The sequence below is a fragment of the Podarcis pityusensis genome (assembly GCF_964106645.2).
Source record: "Podarcis pityusensis genome assembly, chromosome: 13".
NCBI classification, from domain to species: domain Eukaryota; kingdom Metazoa; phylum Chordata; class Lepidosauria; order Squamata; family Lacertidae; genus Podarcis; species Podarcis pityusensis.
Genome location: NC_138038.1, coordinates 54,453,649 through 54,472,258, shown reverse-complemented (window position 1 = coordinate 54,472,258; position 18,610 = coordinate 54,453,649). Strand labels below are relative to the sequence as shown.

General features: G+C 55.1%; 1 protein-coding gene across 8 annotated transcripts in view; it reads left to right on the top strand.

Annotated features, from left to right (window-relative positions):
* MINK1 (misshapen like kinase 1) overlaps nucleotides 1–18,610 on the top strand; it is a 65,299-nt gene that overhangs the window by 33,778 nt on the left and 12,911 nt on the right. The window contains exons 9-25 of one of the 8 annotated variants that reach the window (XM_080979605.1): nucleotides 1,069–1,147; nucleotides 1,525–1,700; nucleotides 1,905–1,974; nucleotides 2,698–2,908; nucleotides 3,752–3,868; nucleotides 5,172–5,258; nucleotides 5,653–5,856; nucleotides 6,798–6,983; nucleotides 8,181–8,477; nucleotides 9,560–9,657; nucleotides 10,653–10,814; nucleotides 11,012–11,124; nucleotides 12,447–12,535; nucleotides 13,393–13,416; nucleotides 15,085–15,257; nucleotides 16,316–16,430; nucleotides 18,242–18,388. In XM_080979605.1, coding sequence (XP_080835731.1) covers nucleotides 1,069–1,147; nucleotides 1,525–1,700; nucleotides 1,905–1,974; nucleotides 2,698–2,908; nucleotides 3,752–3,868; nucleotides 5,172–5,258; nucleotides 5,653–5,856; nucleotides 6,798–6,983; nucleotides 8,181–8,477; nucleotides 9,560–9,657; nucleotides 10,653–10,814; nucleotides 11,012–11,124; nucleotides 12,447–12,535; nucleotides 13,393–13,416; nucleotides 15,085–15,257; nucleotides 16,316–16,430; nucleotides 18,242–18,388 — 2,348 coding nt within the window. The remainder of the gene's footprint in view (nucleotides 1–1,068; nucleotides 1,148–1,524; nucleotides 1,701–1,904; nucleotides 1,975–2,697; nucleotides 2,909–3,751; nucleotides 3,869–5,171; nucleotides 5,259–5,652; nucleotides 5,857–6,797; nucleotides 6,984–8,180; nucleotides 8,478–9,559; nucleotides 9,658–10,652; nucleotides 10,815–11,011; nucleotides 11,125–12,446; nucleotides 12,536–13,392; nucleotides 13,417–15,084; nucleotides 15,258–16,315; nucleotides 16,431–18,241; nucleotides 18,389–18,610) is intronic. The other 7 variants (XM_080979607.1, XM_080979611.1, XM_080979608.1 and 4 more) reach the window with 7 other exon arrangements.

Genomic DNA, 18,610 nt, shown 5'->3' with positions numbered 1-18,610 from the left:
CCTGGGCTTCTCCAGAAAAGGAAGGCCTAGATTCCGTGGGGTCTTTGGGGACTGAGGGGTCCTCCTTTGCCTTAACAGGCTCTAATCCACATACATGCTAGAGATGTGGGAAAGTTCTGTGAGGGTGAAACATCTCCAAATGGGGGATGATGCTAACTTGCAGCTTCATCCTCCAGTTAACAGTCTTCTCCTGCTGGCAGGCGGGTTCATAGCAAGGAGACTTGGAGGCTTATCTCACGAATTGGTACAACACAAACGGCACTTGTGGAAAAGTCGGCTGATAAATTAATAGTACAGTGGTACCTTGGATTACATACGCTTCAGGCTACAGACTCCACTAACCCAGAAATAGTGCTTCAGGTTAAGAACTTTGCTTCAGGATGAGAACAGAAATCGTGCTCCGGCGGCACGGCAGCAGCAGGAGGCCCCATTAGCTAAAGTGGTGCTTCAGGTTAAGAACAGTTTCAGGTTAAGTATGGACCTCCGGAACAAATTAAGTACTTAACCCGAGGTACTACTGTATTATTATTACTGTTATTTTATGTATTGAATTTGTATACCGCCCTTGATCCGCAGATCCCAGGGCATAAAAATACAAGATGAAAACACAAAATACATAATAAGAACAAAACAAAAAACCCTCATGCAAAAACAATTAGAAGGCTATAGGATGTTAGTCAGCCAAAAGCGCAAAGACTTCTATGTAATCGAATGGCCCGGCTTTATTATGAACCTGGCTGAAAAAAAATGAAAAGAGAGGACTCAGCTCACGCTAGAAAACATTCCGGTTAAAATAAACTGTTTTGTTGTCTCTTTTACAAATAGTAGCCTGGGATAAAAAGTTACTTGGTTGTTATTTTTCATGCCTTGCCCTAAACACCAGCTTTTTGGTTAGGGTGGGACGCTTCATTGCTCACCTGTATGATGTTGTTATATGTTGAAAGGGCATAATAAGAATTAGAAAACAAATAAATGCAATGGAATAAAACGGCATGAGCCGTGGTGGGCGAGGAGGGGTGATTCTGCTTCTCACCTCTCCCTCTCCCTCTCTCTCCCTCCTCTTGGCAGCCCTGTGCGACATGCACCCCATGAGGGCCCTCTTCCTCATCCCTCGCAACCCGCCGCCCAAGTTGAAATCCAAGAAGTGGTAGGTTTGCTGCTGCCCCCGCCCAGGAAGAAGCGCGCAGAACTGGGCGGTGGCCCGCCTGGCGTTAACGGCTCGTGGGCTGTGCTTCTTGTGGTCTCTGCTGGCTTGGCATCTCAACCGAGTGCAGCAGAATCGTCAAGGGGGGAGGGTACTCGGGTCTTGGCCCCCAGAGGGCAGGGATTGTATCCCGGGCACTTCTGGGCTTTGGGGCTGGTCCTCCCCAAGGAGCAAATGGGAGCCGATTTTGCTTTCCTCCCGGCAGGCTGGGACAGAGGGGGGGGGAGGCACAGTGAGCTCGGAGGCATCTTGCCTGACCCTTGGCTCGCCTGAGTTCGTGTGGGGAGACTGAGACCCACTGCCTTGGCCCCCCTTCGCAGGTCCAAGAAGTTCATCGACTTCATTGACAACTGCCTGATCAAGGCCTACACCAGCCGCCCCCCGACGGAGCAGCTCCTCAAGTTCCCCTTCGTCCGGGACCAGCCCACGGAGCGGCAGGTCCGCATCCAGCTGAAGGACCACATCGACCGCACCCGAAAGAAGAGGGGGGAGAAAGGTGTGTGGGGTGGAGGGCAGAGGGGGAGGCCAGGAGGGAGACAGTGGCCAAGACTCCTGCACTGCAGCACGGGGTTAGGCTAGAAGACCCCTGGGGGTCCCTTCCAACCCTACCATTCTGTGGGGCAGAGGTAGGGGAGACGTCGAGGGGCTTAACCGCCCCGCGTACTCCGCTGATTTTTGCCTGTGTTGCCTCTTCCGGCAGACGAGACGGAGTACGAGTACAGTGGCAGCGAGGAGGAGGAAGACGGGCGCGGCGAGGAAGGGGAGCCCAGGTAAGCAGGGCAGAGATGAGAGTGTGCTGGCGCTTGCCTCCCCCTGCCTGGCCCATGGCAGAACAGGAGCCCCCCAACTAGCTCCCCTGTGTGGGATAATTATTATTATTATTATTTATGTATACCCTGCCCATCTGGCTGGGTTTCCCCAGCCGCTCTGGGCGGCTTCCAACAGAATATTAAAATACAATAATTTGTTAAACATTGGAAGCTTCCCTAAAGAGGGCTGCCTTCGGATGTCTGGGACCCGTTTCCTGGTGGGTTTGGCAGGTGGTATGAGGCAGGGGGCGGGCCTGGCAAGCCCCTCACTCCACGCCTGAGCTCTGGCGTGACAAAGGGCGTCAGTAGCAGAGCATCTGCCTTGCCAGCGGAAAGTCCCTGGTTCAGTCCCCGCTGGCAGTATCTCCAGGTAGGGCTGGCAGAGCCTCCTGCCTGAAATCCTGGGGCGCCGTAGCTGCCAGCCCGTGTAGGCAGTGCAGAGCTAGATAGACCAAGGGTCTGACTCTGCATAAGACAGGCCTCCTACATGGAGCAGAGCTCTTTGCCACAAGGGCTCTGCTCCGTCCTCCCCTTTCGGAGGCAGCGGTGCTCCTGAATCTCTCCCTCACCGGAAACCGCAGTAGGGGAGAGCCGCTTTCGCACTCGGGTCCCGCTCGCTGGTTTCTCCCGACGGGCACCTGGCCGGCCTGATCCAGCGGGCCGCCCCGCCTCCCCTCCCGCCAGCTCCATCATGAATGTCCCTGGGGAGTCGACGCTGCGCCGGGAGTTCCTCCGCCTGCAGCAGGAGAACAAGAGCAACTCGGAGGCCCTGAAGCAGCAGCAGCAGCAGCTGGCAGCCCAGCACCGTGACTCGGAGGCCCACATCAAGCACCTGCTGCACCAGCGCCAGCGGCGCATCGAGGAGCAGAAGGAGGAGAGGCGGCGCGTGGAGGAGGTGAGCCGGGCAGGTGAAATGGGCAGATGGGTGCTGCGCTAAAGTAAACTTGCAGACCGCTGCTTCGTTAAAGACATCGAAGCAGTTTGCCACAAAAATGCACGAAACCGTATTTTTAAAAGTTCAAAACAGACTTCGGTTAACCATTGTGGAAGGACGTCTTCTTAACTGCCTACCTCGTCCCGGCAGAATAGAGAAGTTTTCAGCAGGCGTTTAGACATTGGATCTCTAGTGGCAGGGAGTTCCACAGGGCCAGGCCAACGACACTAAAGGCTCCGTTTCTCGTTGCTGTCAAATGTTTAGGAAACGCTATCCAGAAGTATCCAACCTTAGCAGCGGCAGAGGGGTGCTCCGGCTTGGTAGCAAAGCGGGGGGGAGGTTGTCAGAGAGTGTTTGACGCAGCTCAACTTGCAGAGGAGCTGAGGATTTGCAAGGGCTTCTCTGCTTGGACTGAGCTCATTTGGCAGCTCAGCACACAGAGGACCTGAGACTGGGAAAAAAGAAAAATTGCTTCAGTTACAAACAGATATAAAGAAGGAGAGAAAAAATAGTAATATCAGCAATGACAACAGCAGGTTGTAGTACAGAGCCTTCGCAGAAAAGGGGAAATATAACAGAAGAAATCCCAGTTGTTCTTGGCAACATGTGCTGTTCCACCGTCCCGGGAAGCCTCCGCCACGCAAAGTTGGAACTTAGGTGGAGGGGCAGGGCATGGTTTTCCCCGGGGCCACTGAGGCGGTGGCTCTCGAGTCGATTCCTCCTGGCCCCTGGCCCTGCCTGCTTTCTCGTTCTGGGACTCGGAAGACCCTCCTCTGACGTCTCCCCACCCCTCTTCCCTCGCAGCAACAGCGCCGAGAGCGGGAGCAGCGCAAGATGCAGGAGAAGGAGCAGCAGCGGCGCCTGGAGGACATGCAGGTCATGCGCCGGGAGGAGGAGCGCCGGCAGGCTGAGCGAGAGCAGGTGGGGCAGGCCAGGGGGCCTTGGGGAGGCAGGGGGGATGGAAGCAGCAGCAGCCCAGGCTTGGGCCAGGCGGGCAGAACCGGGCAAAACGCCATCACAGCTCACCGGGTCGAGCACCAGTTTGGGGGTTCCGTCCCCAGGTAGGGCTGGGAGAGGCTGCCCTGCCTGAAAATGTGGGGAGAGCCCCTGCTGCCGGTCAGTGTGGGTCGCACTGAGCAACCTGAACCCCAGTGGATCTGACTCATAATAATAATAATAATAATAATTTATTATTTATACCCCACCCATCTGGCTGGGTTTCTCCAGCCACTCTGGGCGGCTTCCAACAGAATATTAAAATACAATAACCTATTAAACTTTAAAAGCTTCCCTAAACAGGACTGCCTTCAGATGTCTTCTAAAAGTCTAGTAGTTGTTTTTCTCTTTGACATCTGGTGGGAGGGCGTTCCACAGGGCGGGCGCCACTACCGAGAAGGCCCTCTGTCTGGTTCCCTGTAACCTCACTTCTCGCAGTGAGGGAACCGCCAGAAGGCCCTCGGCACTGGACTTCAGTGTCCGGGCAGATGGGGGTGGGGACGCTCCTTCAGGTATACAGGACCGAGGCACTATATACAGCACAATGGCATCTGCCGCACATTTAAGTTGCTCGATTTCAACCACACTTGGTCGAAATCGCACAATGAGTGGGATCCCGAGTGAGGCAGAGAGCTTCGAAGCTCTTTTTGCTCTCTGGGCAAGGACTGCTCCCCACATGGGCTCTGAAAGTACGGGGGATTCTCTCTCTCTGTCTCCCTCCCCAAGTCACTCACCAGCTATGGGGGCACCTCCAAGAATTTGGCCATACAATAAGGTTGTGTATATACAGAACCCTTGGGACCAAACCGCTGCGTGAGATGCAGCTGTGCCCTATAAAGCAGATTTTCCGTTTTCTCAGCGGGACATTGAGCACTTTCCCTGACCCTTCGCCTCCCCTGGCAAACCGCAAAAGGTGCAGGATAAGCAGGGGAGGGTGTTTGGGGCCAAGAGAGGCACTGACTCCTAGAATCCTAGAATTGTAGGGAAGCCCGGATTCTGCCCCTGCTCCCAGGTGTTTGGGTCTGTTGAGCTTCCATGGGGTGGCAGGTTCTGCGAGGTGGTGGGAGGCCTCCTCCTCTGCTCTTTGGGTGGCGGTTCTGCCTGGGTGCGCTTTCCCTCCTCCTTCCTTCACCTGTTGCCCTCTCTTTCTCTCTCTCTCTCTCTGTCTGTCTCTCTTTCTCTCCCTCCCTTCTCCTTCTCTGTCCGCTGCCTTTTCCCCTCTGTCCAGGAGTATATCAGGCACAAGTTAGAGGAGGAACAGAGGCAGCTGGAGATTCTGCAGCAGCAGCTCCTCCAGGAACAAGCACTGCTGTTGGTAAAGAAAACGAGGGGGGGCTTCTTACTGTTCCTGCTGGGCCCCCTCCAAAAAACCCTACTCCGAGGGGGAACCCCCAAGGCCCTTCTTCAGCTGGGCACAGGGCACCGATGGGGGCAGGCGCCGGCCCATTTGGCTTGCAGGCGGCTTATGGGGATGAGGGCTCTGCTCAGCTGGAGGCGGCGAGGCTTCTGGAATCCACAAAAGGAGAGTGATCTTGTGTTCGAATCCTGCTTGCGGGATCCCCACAGTAGGCGTCTGTTTGGCCCCTGTGAGAACACAATGCTGGGTAAAGATGGGGACCCCTTTTGGCCTGATCCAGCCCTCTTGGCCTTCTCTGGGAGCCAGACTCCCCCCCCCCCATGCCCTCACCGGCTCCCCTCCTCCCTTCCAGGAGTACAAGCGCAAGCAGCTGGAGGAGCAGCGCCAGTCGGAGCGGCTCCAGCGCCAGCTGCAGCAGGAACACGCCTACTTGAAGTCCCTCCAGCAGCAGCAGCAGCTCCACAAGCAACAGCAGCAGCAGCAGCAGGAGAAGAAGCCCCTCTACCACTACAACCGCAGCGCCAACCCCGCCGACAAGCCCACCTGGGCCCGGGAGGTAAGCCCCTTGTCCAGTTCTGGGCACCACAGTTCCAGACATGATGGTTGGCAAGGGAAAATAGACGTGTAAAAGGAGAATTCCTGGATGCCAGGATCCAAGATGGACTCAAGCGCTGTCTGGTGCGCGAATCCCAACAGAGATTTAAAATCACAACACATGCAGCAAAGGAAAGCCTTTAAACCTTTAAAATATGGCTTTGTGAGTTTGTAAGGAAGTTCCTCTCTTCCCCTAGCATAGAAAAAGACCACATGTTTAGTAGGTTAGAAATGGTTTACTTGCAAACGCTCCAAAGGTCAGGTTCATGTGCTTTTCCGTACGTCAGCCAGAAAACACAGGCAGTAAAACTTGGCATAGTTACAGAGGTGAAAGTTCCTAAACTATCGGCATAGGAACACAGTAGTGGCTTGCGAGAGCCATGAGGTCTGAGCTTGGAGCAACCAGCTCAGACCTCTTTACACAGTGAGCTCCTCAGGTAGACGGAAGGGGCACCATAGGATTGATTACCCTCCTCAAGGTAAGGAGGAGTGGTCTAGCCAAGCCTGGCAGGGCAGCTTGCTCTATGGCATTAACCCCTTCACACATTCATTAGACTTAAGCATGTTGGTTATGTGAGGCTGGTTATCCCACAAAAATGAGAGGTGGGCAACCAAGATGATGAAGGGTCAGGAAGCCAAGCCTTGTGAGGAACGGTTGAGGGCGTCGGGCATGTTTAGTCTGTTCAAGAGAAGACTGAGATGTTGCCACGATGCGGCCATCTTCAAATAGCTAAAGGGCTCCCACCTGGAAGGTGGAGAAAGCTTGTTTTTTGCTGCTCCAGAGGGCAGGGCCTGAACCAACCGACTCAAACGGCAAGGAGCAAGATTCCTGCATTGCACGGGGTTGGGCTAGATGACCCTGGGGGGAGAGAGCCTCCCAACCCTGCCGTTCTGTGATTCCAGGTGGAAGAACGGACCCGCATGAACAAGCAGAACTCCGCCTCGCCGGTGGCCAAGACCAAACTGGGGGGCCCTGGGCCAGAGTCTGCCCCCCAGTCCCGCTCCGAGTCGGTGTCGCTCAACTCCTCCCCGGCCTCGCAGACCCCGCCTATGCAGCGCCCCGTCGAGCCCCAGGAGGGGCAGCACAAGGTGAGGGTCTCTCCCGCCCCCCAAGTGAGCACAGGAGGACTTGCACAAACACCAGCCAGTCACCCCACCGCTCATTGCCATCCGCTGCTGCTGCTGCTGCTGCTGCTGCTGCTGCTGCTCCTCCTCCTGCTCCCCCCTCATTGGCTGTGCTTTGACCTCTTTATCCCGGGGGCAGGGGGAGGATTAGCAGTGGGTCACCTCTTGGCCCGGCCCTGAGGATACACGGGAGGAGAGGGGGGGCACGTGGGGATCCCCAGGCCTGCCAGGGATGGGAATCCAAGTACGGAAGAAATGAACCTATGCTGCCAATTCTTGTAGCAGACCAGGATGAAGTAACACTACCGAACCATTCTATGTTCTAAATCTTATATTAATAATCCAAAAATTAAGAGAGCAAGGTACAAGATCTACTACAGAAGCCACAAACAGAAAACTCATTCAAATTGTGTCCAAAAGGAAGATTCAGTCTTTAAAGTTGACAAACGCCGGCACCCTGTCTAACTCGCTGACACTTCGTTTGATCAAACTTATCTTCGTTGATATCTACAGGAGCCTGGCTAAAGGAACTTTAAAGACTGGATCTTCCTTTGGGACACAATTTGAATGAGTTTTCTGATGGTGGCTTTTGTAGTAGATCTTGTACCTTATTCTCTCCAATTTTGGATTATTAATATAAGGTTTAGAACGTAGAATGGTTTGGTAGTGTTTTGCGTGGCGCTTATGCGCTGCTTACTTCATACTGGTCTACTACGGGGATGGGAATCCAGCAAGCAACACACACACACACACACACACCCTGTTCAAAAGAGGGAGGTGCCCTGCGGTCTGGTGTTTAGAGGGTCCAACTTGGACCTTGGAGACCAGGGTTCAGATCCCGCCTCGGGGTGGGAGTGTGCTCTTGGGCTCCCAGCCTGACCTACCTCTCAGGGTTGTTGTTGTGGGGATGAAATGAGGAAGGGGAGGAGAACCACAGGCACTCTGCCGTCCTGAGGTGGGCTTTGAGGGCAAGGAATGAATGAGAGGGGGAGAACGAGACCTCCTGGGCTCTTGGGGAGGGCAGAGGGGCCTGCAGGCAGTTGATCCGGGCGGTGCTATGGCCAGCTTCAGAAGAGGAGGCAGGCCTGGTGGGGGAGCAGCTAGGCCCCCCCTCCCCGTTCTCAGCCTCTGCCCCCCCTCCCTCCCTGCCTCCTTCCGCAGAGCCACCTCGCCCACCGCGTCCCCCTCAAGCCATACGCAGCCCCCGTCCCTCGCTCCCAGTCGCTGCAGGACCAGCCCAGCAAGAACATGGCCGCTTTCCCCGTCCATGACTCCTCCTCCTCCTCCGCCGCCTCCTCCGCCTCCTCCTCCTCCGCCCCATCCCCACCAAGGGCGGGCATGATCCGGCAGAACTCCGACCCCACCTCGGAGGGGCCCGCCCCACCGCCGAGCCGGCCCACCACTGCCGCTGAACAGCGAGGACCCTGGGTCAGAATGGATCCCGAGGCCCCTCCCAAGGTAACGGCGGAGGGGCAGGGGGCTTGGGGTGTGCTGGGGGGGGGAGTGTTGTCGTGGCAAAGCTCAGGGCCCCTGGGTCCTCTGGGGGAGAAGAGGGCAGGAGGCACTGCAGCAACAGCACTGCCCCATCCCCATGGGAGAGCTATAGAGTCGGAAGGGACAGTCGGAGGGGCGTCTAGCCCAACCCCAAATTCCAGGCAGAGGAATTCCACCGGGAAGATCTGCCCAAGGGTGATCAATGCTTTCCCAAGAGCTGTGGGGTTCACTTCGCAGATCTACCTCCCTCCCAAAGTGAGCTTGGTCTTTTTGTGAAATGACCGCATGGGCAGGAGACTGGCCCTGAGGGTGGTGTGCATCATTTGAGCAGCGCATGCACCCCAAGGTCCCTCCTGTACCCCCCCCGACACACCCACCCCATCTCTCGGGGGGTTTTTTGATCGAAAGTCACAGGGGGCATGCAAGTTGAGGCCTCTTTCTGCCTTGAGAGGCAAGGAAGGAGATCAGTTAAGCCAAGCGCGTAGGCCAGCTGTGGAACTCCCTGCCACAAGAGGCAGAGACGGCCACCAAGCTTAAAAAGAGGTCTAGACAAAGAGATGAGGAGGAGACGCCTATGGACGGCTGCGAGCCAGAGTGGCTCTGCTTAGCAGAGTGAGGCAGCCTCTCGTTCCTCCTGTCTGTCCCAGCCCATCTGGGATCTCAGGTTACGGGGAGAGACGGGTAAGAGTGGCAAACTGCAGCCGCCTCATGCCACACGCTGCTGCAAGGGTCAGCCCTGACCCTTGGCTTCTGCCCTTTGAATCACAGCAATAATAGAGTTGGAAGGGACTGCCAGGGGTCATCTAGTCCAACCCACAGGAATCTCAGCTAAAGCGCCCAGAGCAAAGCACTCAGCAAAGCACTCTTCTTGCCTCTTTTTCCTGATGGGAAGTTGAATCAGAGAGAGAGAGAAGCCCTGAGCCCCAAAGGGTCTTAAAGTTGCCCCTCCCCATCTCTCTGTCCCGGTTGAGGAGACAGGTGGCTTCCCTGGGCCACCCTCCACCCCACTCATGCTTTCTCTCCCCCTCCTCCTCCGACCCTTCTAGGTCCCCCAGCGAACGTCCTCCATCGCGACGGCACTCAACACCAGCGGAGCAGGGAGTGGCGGCGGCGCCATCCGGCCAGTCCACGCGGTCCGAGCCAGGTAAGAGGACCCTGAAGTGACCCGGGGGTCCAGCGCTGCCTGCTGGGCCTCGATCCTGAGAGCCACGTCTTGTGGGGAGAGGCTGCACGAGTTGGGGGGGGAGCTGGGTCCTCTCAGGGAGGGAGGGCCAAGGGGTCTGGGGGGACCAGGAACCAGGAACCAGGGCTTCCCATTGATAGTGGGACCCTTGTGCCAAGATTGGACTACAGAGTTTGCCAGGGAATGGCAGCCTGGCGCCATCGCTGGCAACTTCCAGGCAGAAACATTTCTGGGAGAGTTTGAGGCACTCTCTCATTTATTAACTTGTTTTGTAAAAATTATACACCTCTTGATTAAATACACACACACCTCAAAGTGATCTACAAAAGAACATAAAACGATGAAATTATCGGTGAAAGCAGCTCTTTGAAACATTGGAAAGATGGAATCGGCAATAAACTACAAGAAACGGATTAAAACATTCTGAGCTGTTATGTCACTCTAAATAGCTGGACAGGCTTTGCCTAACCAAAAACGTGTTTTGCAGGCGACGAAAAGAGTCCCGTGCAGATTCTTTTCTGCCTGGTGTCAATAGGCAGGGAGTTCCGTAGTGCAAGCGGGATTCATTAGGCTGCTTTTAGTGCACATCCATGGTTTTAGTTTTCCTTGTATTGTTTTGGCTTTATTTAGGTTTGCAGTTTTGTGTAAAGCCCTTTTGAATTTCCTTTATGCACAAAAAGAGACAAGTGAGGCCAACAAGTCATAGCAAAATAACGGTACCTTGGGGGCCAGCTGTCTCTCCCCGCCCCCCCAAACCGAAGCCCTCCACGTCCTGCAAGCGATGGATCCAGAGTATCCCGAACTCTTCTTTGGGGGGTAGCCAAGACTCCCCCGACCCACGGCTGCCCTGGGGCCTGAGCAGAATTTGCACTGGCCTCCCCATCCCACACTGCAGGGCTGTAGGCACCTCTGATCCTCCCCCCCTTGACGTGCTTGTGTGCTCCTCCCCTCCGCAGGCCCCGTAGCAAGTCTGCCTGGCACATCCACATGCAGAGCCGGCTGGAGAGGGGCCCCCGGTGGGGGGGCCCTTCGCCAGCCCCTCCTCCTCCTGCCCCCCCGCAGCCCGCCCGCCGGACCCCGCCCCGGGACCCTCTGGCCCCCGTGCCAAACGCCAGTAGGTAATGACGGAGCAGGCTTGCTGGCCGAGCGGGGCTTCCTCTGCGGTGCGCTCTCTCTCTGCGCGGTGACGGGTTCTCTGCTGTTGATGCTGCTGCTGGTGGTGGGACAAAGCATTGCGGAACGAGGGGCGTGTGGAGTGAGTTCGGGGGCTGGGAAGGTGGCCTAAACTCAGAGGGGCGCCCTCTTTCCCCCGCAGCAACCCCGACCTCCGGAGGAGCGACCCAGGCTGGGAGAGGGCGGACAGTCTGCTGCAGTCCGGCACGGGAAACCTGCCCCAGGCTGGCTCTCTGGAGCGCAACCGCATAGGAGGTGAGGGGGTGGCCGGATCTGGGGTGACCTGGGGGGGGGAGGTGTTGCATTCCAAAAGCAAGGAAGGATTGGACCCTGATTAATAAAATACACACGAGGCTTGATAATAATAATTCCTTCTCCACTCCTCGGCCCAGGTCGTTTTATTCACAAAAGAACTTTTTACACAGTGTTCGTAAGAACCAATCAGATTTCCTTTGAGCATTTCAAAAAAAAACCCACGTGGGACAAAGTCAGATCAGAAGAAATCCTGTTAACTACAAAGACTACTCTGAGCATGCATATATAGTTCAGAGTAAATAAAATAGGAAACAAGGAGGAATGCATTCAGCAAAACCCCAGAGGTCATAAGCAGGCAGGAAAGGAAGGAAGGATGGCAAGGAAAAATAAGTATCTTTATCACCTCCTATGTGAAACTATTTCCTGGCCCTAAGATTAACAAAACCAAAGAAAGGTACATCAGAGTAGCTACCTACTATTTTTATGGTCCAGGATGCCTGGTGGACAACTGGCCTGTGTTTAGAATGCTGATAAATGCCTGTCAGGCAGAGAAAGAAAATGACCAGTAGAGAAAATGGGTCAGAGATGCAGAGGCTTGTGGGATTTGATCAGGAATTATTGTCAATGAATCAAACCCAGTCAACACAGTGCTTTCACTGCTGACACAATGGCTTGCTTCATTTTTCATAATTCCTCATAGCAATCCCACCTGATCACTACAGGGAGGGGGCGCCCAGTTCCCTGGGCTTTGCTCCTTGGCATCGCAGGAAGCTGCCTCCTACGGCGTTGTCCGCACTGGCAGGCAACAGCGGTTCCTCCAGGCGTCTGGCGAGGGCACATTCCCAGCAGCCGCAGACGCTTTGTCCATCTGACCAGCAAGCAGCGGCTCGCTAGGGTTTCAGGCAGGAAATCGTGGAGTTGTAGGGTTGGAAGGGACCCACCGGTCATCTAGCCCAACCCCACAGGAATATCTCCCAGCCGTACCTGGAGAGGCCGGCAGGATTGAACCCGGGACCCTCTCCTTTCACTGACAGTCTGAAATAGGTAGCAAGCCACCCACCCAACAGAGAAGTTCTGAAACGGTGCCCTCTGAATGCTCTCCTTCGCGATCAGGGCTTGGTGTTTCCGTCACCTGGTGTCAGATGATTGGCAGGTGGGGGGCAGTGGTCCGTGGAGCATCGGCCGCTTATAGATCCAGCCCGCTGACCAGTTTCGGTTCCCCGCTCCTGCCTAAGCCCCACTTGTTCCATTGGAGGGGGGTGTTTCACAACATCTGTGCCCTTTGGGGTCTCTCTGACGCCTCTCCCGCTCTGCTTCTCCAGCCCCCCTGAAATTGGACGGCTCTCCGATCCTGCCGCCAGGGAACAAGCCCAAGGGGGATGACCACCGGTCCCGGCCTGGGCGGCCAGCGGTGAGTACTCTCTGAGGAAGGGAGGAGGCCCGTAGCCCCTTCTGCGTTTGTCTCCCCTCTCCCCACCACTCTAGCCTGAGGAGTCCACCCAGAGGGGGCCCATTGGGCTCCGTCATGGAATCATGGAACCGTATGTTTGCAAGGGACCCCCAAAGGCCATCCAGCCCACCCCCCTGTGATGCAGGAATCACAGCTCAAGAATCCCATCCGACCTCTATTTTAACACCTCCCAAAGTTTAGTTGGAATCTCAGAAAGTTCTCCGTGTGCACCCAAGGTGGGGGGGGGATGTTGCACCGCAGCCCCGTTTTGTAGGGAGGTGAGGATTGCAGGGGAAGCCGGGGGAGGGGGGAGGAAACTGGGGGGGGGGCACACCTTTAGTTTTTGAGCAATTGGAGCATGTAATCTCTTGGGCCGCTTCCTTGTGGACGGCTCTTAATATGTGGCCTTCCTTGCACGCTCCGCCTTGAAAAGGTTTAAAACGGAACTTGGGGTTTTCTTTACTCCCCTTTTTCCTCTGGGAAAGGGCATGACCGGAGGGTGTGTGTGTGTGTGTGTGTGTGTTCTCAAATCCTCCCCTCTGACCCATAGGGGCCTGGCCCTTTTCCCTCCTAGATTTCTCCTTCTCTTCCTCTCTCTGACTCTCGCTCTCTTCCTCCCTTGACAGCAAGAAATTTGCCCTGAAACTTGCAAGCGATCAGGGGGAGGTGGCTGGGGTGTTGACCCCCGAAGGCTGGGGCTGGAGGGGGTGGGCAGAGGGGGTAGAGCATAGGGATCTACCTGCTGGGGAGCGGCCTAACTTCTCTGCCCTTTTTCTCTTCCTCTTCCTTCCCTCTTTCCCTCCTTCTGCACGACTCAGAGTTATAAGCGGGCAATCGGAGAGGTTAGTGCCCCCACGTCCTCAGTCTCTCTCTCTCTCTCTCTCTCTCTCTCTCTCTCTCTCTGCTGCCCCCAAACCACCATGCCCTGCTGCCGCAATGTGAGATCATGAAGTCTTCCCTGATCCCCCTTCCTCTGTGGACATCACCCCCCCTCTGCATCTCCCCCCCCAACTCTCTTGGACCTTTCCCAGTCCCCCTTGCTGCTTTCGCTCACAGCTTCTGGCTCGGTTTGGGGCAGGGGGTGGAACTGTGGCCTAGAGGAGAAAGGACTGGCAGGCAGCGCAGCTAATTGGCCACCGTTCTATTTATTTTTATTTATTTACGCCATTTATATAGATCCCCCTACCCCGCTTCATTGAATGTTTTCAGCCCCAGGGCAGGGAAGCAAACTCACAAAACTGAAACGGAGAAAAGACATGCGCAGAACCTACAAAATCATGTAAACGGGACTTGTAAACAACTGAGCACAGAAATGAAATGGGAAATCGTATTTCCAATTCAACAAATTTCGGGCCTCAAGCTCAGCAGGGCTGCCGAGTGGAATCGCTGGACTCCCCCCCCCCCCTTCCCAGCTATCTCAGGCCCCATTTGGGGGTCACCGGCCTCACCCCACAGGTGGAACACCCCACGTTTTGCTTTGAGCATAGGTTTGATTAGGCATCTCTCACATGACGTGTGCCCAAGAACCCAAGAAACTTGGCTTTCTCCTCCCACTCTTTTTCCTTTGGGGGGCGGGATTTATTTATTTAGTTTTTCAGATTGACATTTTACAGTCACCTATCCAGCATACAACATAAAAACAAGATTCCAAGGAATCTCTTGGACTTCCCTCCTCCCCTTTGTGGGTCCTGCTGTCAATCATTTCCTCCTGCGTCTTTTATGATAATCCAAATCTAAAATTCACCATTAAACTACAAGTGATATTCCAATCCTACTAACAATTTAAACTGTTTACATTAGTCTTTAAGATAAGTTATAAATCTCCCCAATTCCTTATTAAAAAGGTTGAGCAGACCAGAAAAGGGGGGGGTAGGGGATCGATGGGACACGGGTGGCGCTGTGGGTTAAACCACAGAGCCTAGGACTTACCGATCGAAAGGTTGGCAGTTCAAAACCCCGTGACAGGATGAGCTCCCGTTGCTCAGTCCCTGCTCCTGCCAACCTAGCAGTTCGAAAGCACATCAAGTGCAAGTAGATGAATAGGTACCGCTCTGGCGGGAAGGTAAACGGCGTTTCCGTGTGCTGCTCTGGTTTGCCAGAAGCGGCTTAGTCATGCTGGCCACATGACCCGGAAGCTGTACGCCGGCTCCCTCGGCCAATAAAGCGAGACGAGCGCTGCAACCCCAGAGTCATCCGTGACTGGACCTAATGGTCAGGGGTCCCTTTACCTATAGGGGATTGATAGCTGGGATTTTTGTTGGGGCTTGGGTGGGGGGCAGGAGAGGCTGGCGCTGGCTTCCTGCTATGCCTGTCGCAAACTGCGCCCACTGGGCAGTCCTCCTGGTGGAGTGGGGTCTCCATTGCAGGCAGGCCAACTCCCATGCAAGCTTGCTTGGTGTTGTTCCCACCTGCTCTCTCTCTCGCGCGCGCTCTTTCTTTCTTTCTTTCTCTCTCTCTCTCTCCTTCTCCTCCCTGCGGCAGCCGTGACCCCCTTCCTCTCCTCTCTGCAGAACTTTGTGCTCCCCAAGGACCGCCTGGAGGAGGCGGCCCCCAAGCCCCTCAAGAAGGCCATGGACTACTCCTCCTCCAGCGAGGAGATGGACTCGAGCGAGGAGGAAGAGGAGGAGGAGGAGGAAGGAGAAGGGGAGCGCTCCGAGCCCACGGCAGACACTCCGGGGACCAGGTGGGGCGAGGGGCCGTGAACACGCTGGCGCTTTTTGGGAGTGCCTGGCTGCACGCAAGGAGGTCAGGGGAGCCCCGCGGTGGCCGGAGGATCAGGACCAAAGGGCCCCCGTCCTGTGCACCCAGGGGGAAGGGAGCCCCCAAGCAGCGCCAGAGTCTCTCCACGGGGCTTTCAGAGAGGCCGAAGGTGCATGAGAAGAGCACCTGCTGGATCAGCCCCATCACCCGCCCAGGCCAGCATCCTGTTCCCACTGCCAGATGCCCATTATGGGATACCTGCAAGGAGGATCTGAGTGCAAGAGCAGCGGCGCCCAGCATTCAGAACCATTGCTGCTTCCATCTGTGGAAGCAGAGCTGAGCCATCTCCTCCATGAATCAGTCTGAGTTGTTGGCCCTCGCTGCCTCCTGCAGCAGGGAGTTCCGTAGTTTAAACATGTTCAGTGTGAAGGACTTTCCCCCCTTTTTTATATTCAGCTTCACTGGACCCTCAGGTTCTAGACCAGGGGTCCCCAAACTAGGCCTGCGGGCCGGATAAGGCCCAAGGGACTTGTTTATCCAGCCCACGGTGACCCCCGCCGCACACTTCCACTGCCCGCTCTTACCGGCGCTGTGCTGCGCGGCTGCCCACTTCTGGGGCGGAGGAGCGCCGGAAATAGCTTGCGTTATTTGCGCATGCGTTATTTGCACATGCGCAAGCATTATTTCCAGTGCACATCCAGGTTGGAGGAGGCCCGGGCACATGTGCACAAGCTATTTCCGGTGCTCCTCCGACCCGGAAGTGCGCCGGAAATCGTGTGTGTGCACGCATTGGGCACGCGCTCCAATCGGCACTGGAGACACGGCCTGAGGCGCAGTAAGTTTGCCGACCCCTGTTCTAGTGTTATGGGGGGCGGCTTTCCTTTGTCCTCTTCCCTTTCTAGTTGGATCTGCTTCCAAGGGCAGAGCCTGCTGGTGCACCCCACTTCGTGGTCTCTGGGCGGGGGCGAGGAGGAGGAGGCAGGATTAATGTGGCTGCTTCCGTGTCTCTTCTGACCTCCCCTCTCTCCCTCCCTGTGGCAGAGACGGCGACACGGACTCCGTGAGCACCATGGTGGTGCATGACGTGGAGGATCTGACGGGCGGCAGTGGCGGTTCAGAGAGCTCCTATGGCGAGGGCACCATGCTGGTGCAGCGGGTGAGAATCACGCTTCGCAGCCTCCGTCCTGTTTGTTTGTGTGTGTGGAGGGGTGAACCCTCCCCTGGCCTCTCCCTCTTCCGGCTGGGAGGTGCAGGAACTGCTTCCTGGGGGTACAAAAGTCCTAAACTCATCTAGCCCTGTTAGAATTCCTACTCCGTGATTGCAGTCACGGGATTGTTGTCTTTCACGGAGACAGGATGTTTGTGTTCCTGCGTTCCGTGAAGTGGGACTATTGTCCTTTCTTCTTTCTCTTTGCTGTCTGATGCTAGAGAGAGAGGGAGCCATGTTGCAGTGCTCCGTGAGTGTTTATATGTAAATAAAGTAGATTAGCCAAAATGCTGAGTTGCTGAGGTTATGCAAACTGGGCAAACTCTGCGGATCCCTAAGTGTGCCGGTGTCTGTTGGCATCGGTCGCTGTGATGTTTGGGCAGAAGAAAGCTTTTGAGGCTCACGAACGATCGACCAGGAGGGAGGGAACATGCCAGGCGGGCATGTGTCCCTACCAGGGTCCTACTCATGTGTAGGCTCAACTCCTGACATGGTCATGGAATTGTAGAGTTGGAAGGGGACCAGTGCTTTTTTCCTGGGGGGACGCAGGGGGACACATACCCCTAAACATTTTGGGAACCTTAAGTTCGGCCTCATTGAGGGGCACTATGAGTAGGAAAAGGAGAGTACCCCTAAACTTTTTTTTTAAGGAAGAAAGCCATCTAGTCCAGCCCTTGGAGTCAGAGGAAGGATTGCCACCTCTTCCCTCCTCACCCCACAGGGCCCCTTGCCGCCCTTTTCTCCGTAGCTTAAAGCAGGAGGTGCTGCCATTTGAATGCCAGGTTTGATCCTGGGGGATCCTTGATTTCTGGGGGCTGGGCTAGATGACCCTTGGCTCCCCTCCCTTCCAACTTCAGTTCTATGAAAAGGACTCTGCAGGAGGGGAGTGTCTTACTTTGGGTCCTGAGGCTTTTATATTTATTCATTTGTGGCATGCCCTAAGGCCCCAGGGCATGGGTGATGCGTTAAAGCACAGTATATATATTTTAATGCTTTTTATTGAGTTTACTTTAACACAAACAAAACAAAATAAATACACTGAAATACTACAATCCTATGTACACTTATTTTCTCAATGCTCTGTCGAACATAGACTTCCTCCCTTCCACAGGTTTTCATATTAATCTTTCATTTTCCGCAGATTCTTAATAACATCCTATTCACATCATAAGAGTTATTTTAATCCTACTACAGTCTTTAAACTTCTGCAATTATTACATATATACTCCACACATTTACTCCACTCACTCCTGATCTTTGTTTCCTCTTGGTTACGGATCCTGTGGGTCAGTTTTGCTGATTCCACGTATTCAACCGTTTTTGTCTGCCACTCCACTAATGTTGGTATTTCCTGAGTTTTCCATTTTTGGGCTACTAAGATTCTGGCGGCAGTCGTAGCCTACATGAATAATCTCTGGCACAATATTTAAAACAGATTGAGGCCATAAGAATGAGGTGGGTCCCAAAATATCACGCCTCAAGTGTCAAAAGCCAGGGCAAAGGGGTTACGTCCGCAGCTGGTCTCCACCACAGTGTGGGGTTAGAAGCTCGCTGGATGATGGTGAGGATGATTTAAAGGGGAGGAGGCAAGAGGCTCAGCACTCCAAACAAGAGACCGAACTCTGCAACTACCGGGCCTGTGTGTGTCGCACTCTGAGCACCGCAGGGGCTGCAAGACCCTCCCCGCCACCGATGGGGCTGAAGGGCTCCATTTCTCTGTCCCCGCTGTCTTGACACCCCTCTTCCCCTCCCTCTCGCAGACCCCCGAGGAGGAGCGGGGCCTGCTGCACAGCGACAGCAACGGCTACACCAACCTGCCGGACGTGGTCCAGCCCAGCCACTCGCCCACCGAGGCCAAGAGCAGCAGCAACGGTTCCTCCTCGCCAGCCAAGGACACAGCCACCGACGTGAGTTTGGGGAATAATAATAATAAATTTTATTTATACCCCGCCCTCCCCGGCCAGAGGGCGGCTAACACCAATAAAATTACAGTGAAAACATAATAGGTAAAAAAGTAATTTAAATGCAGGCTAAAGTGCAATTTAAAAAGAGGGAGGGAGGCTTGCGCCAGGCCTCCCACTTCCTTTCTCCTTTGGCTTGCAGTGACTCCTCCTTGTAGGGCCGTGGCC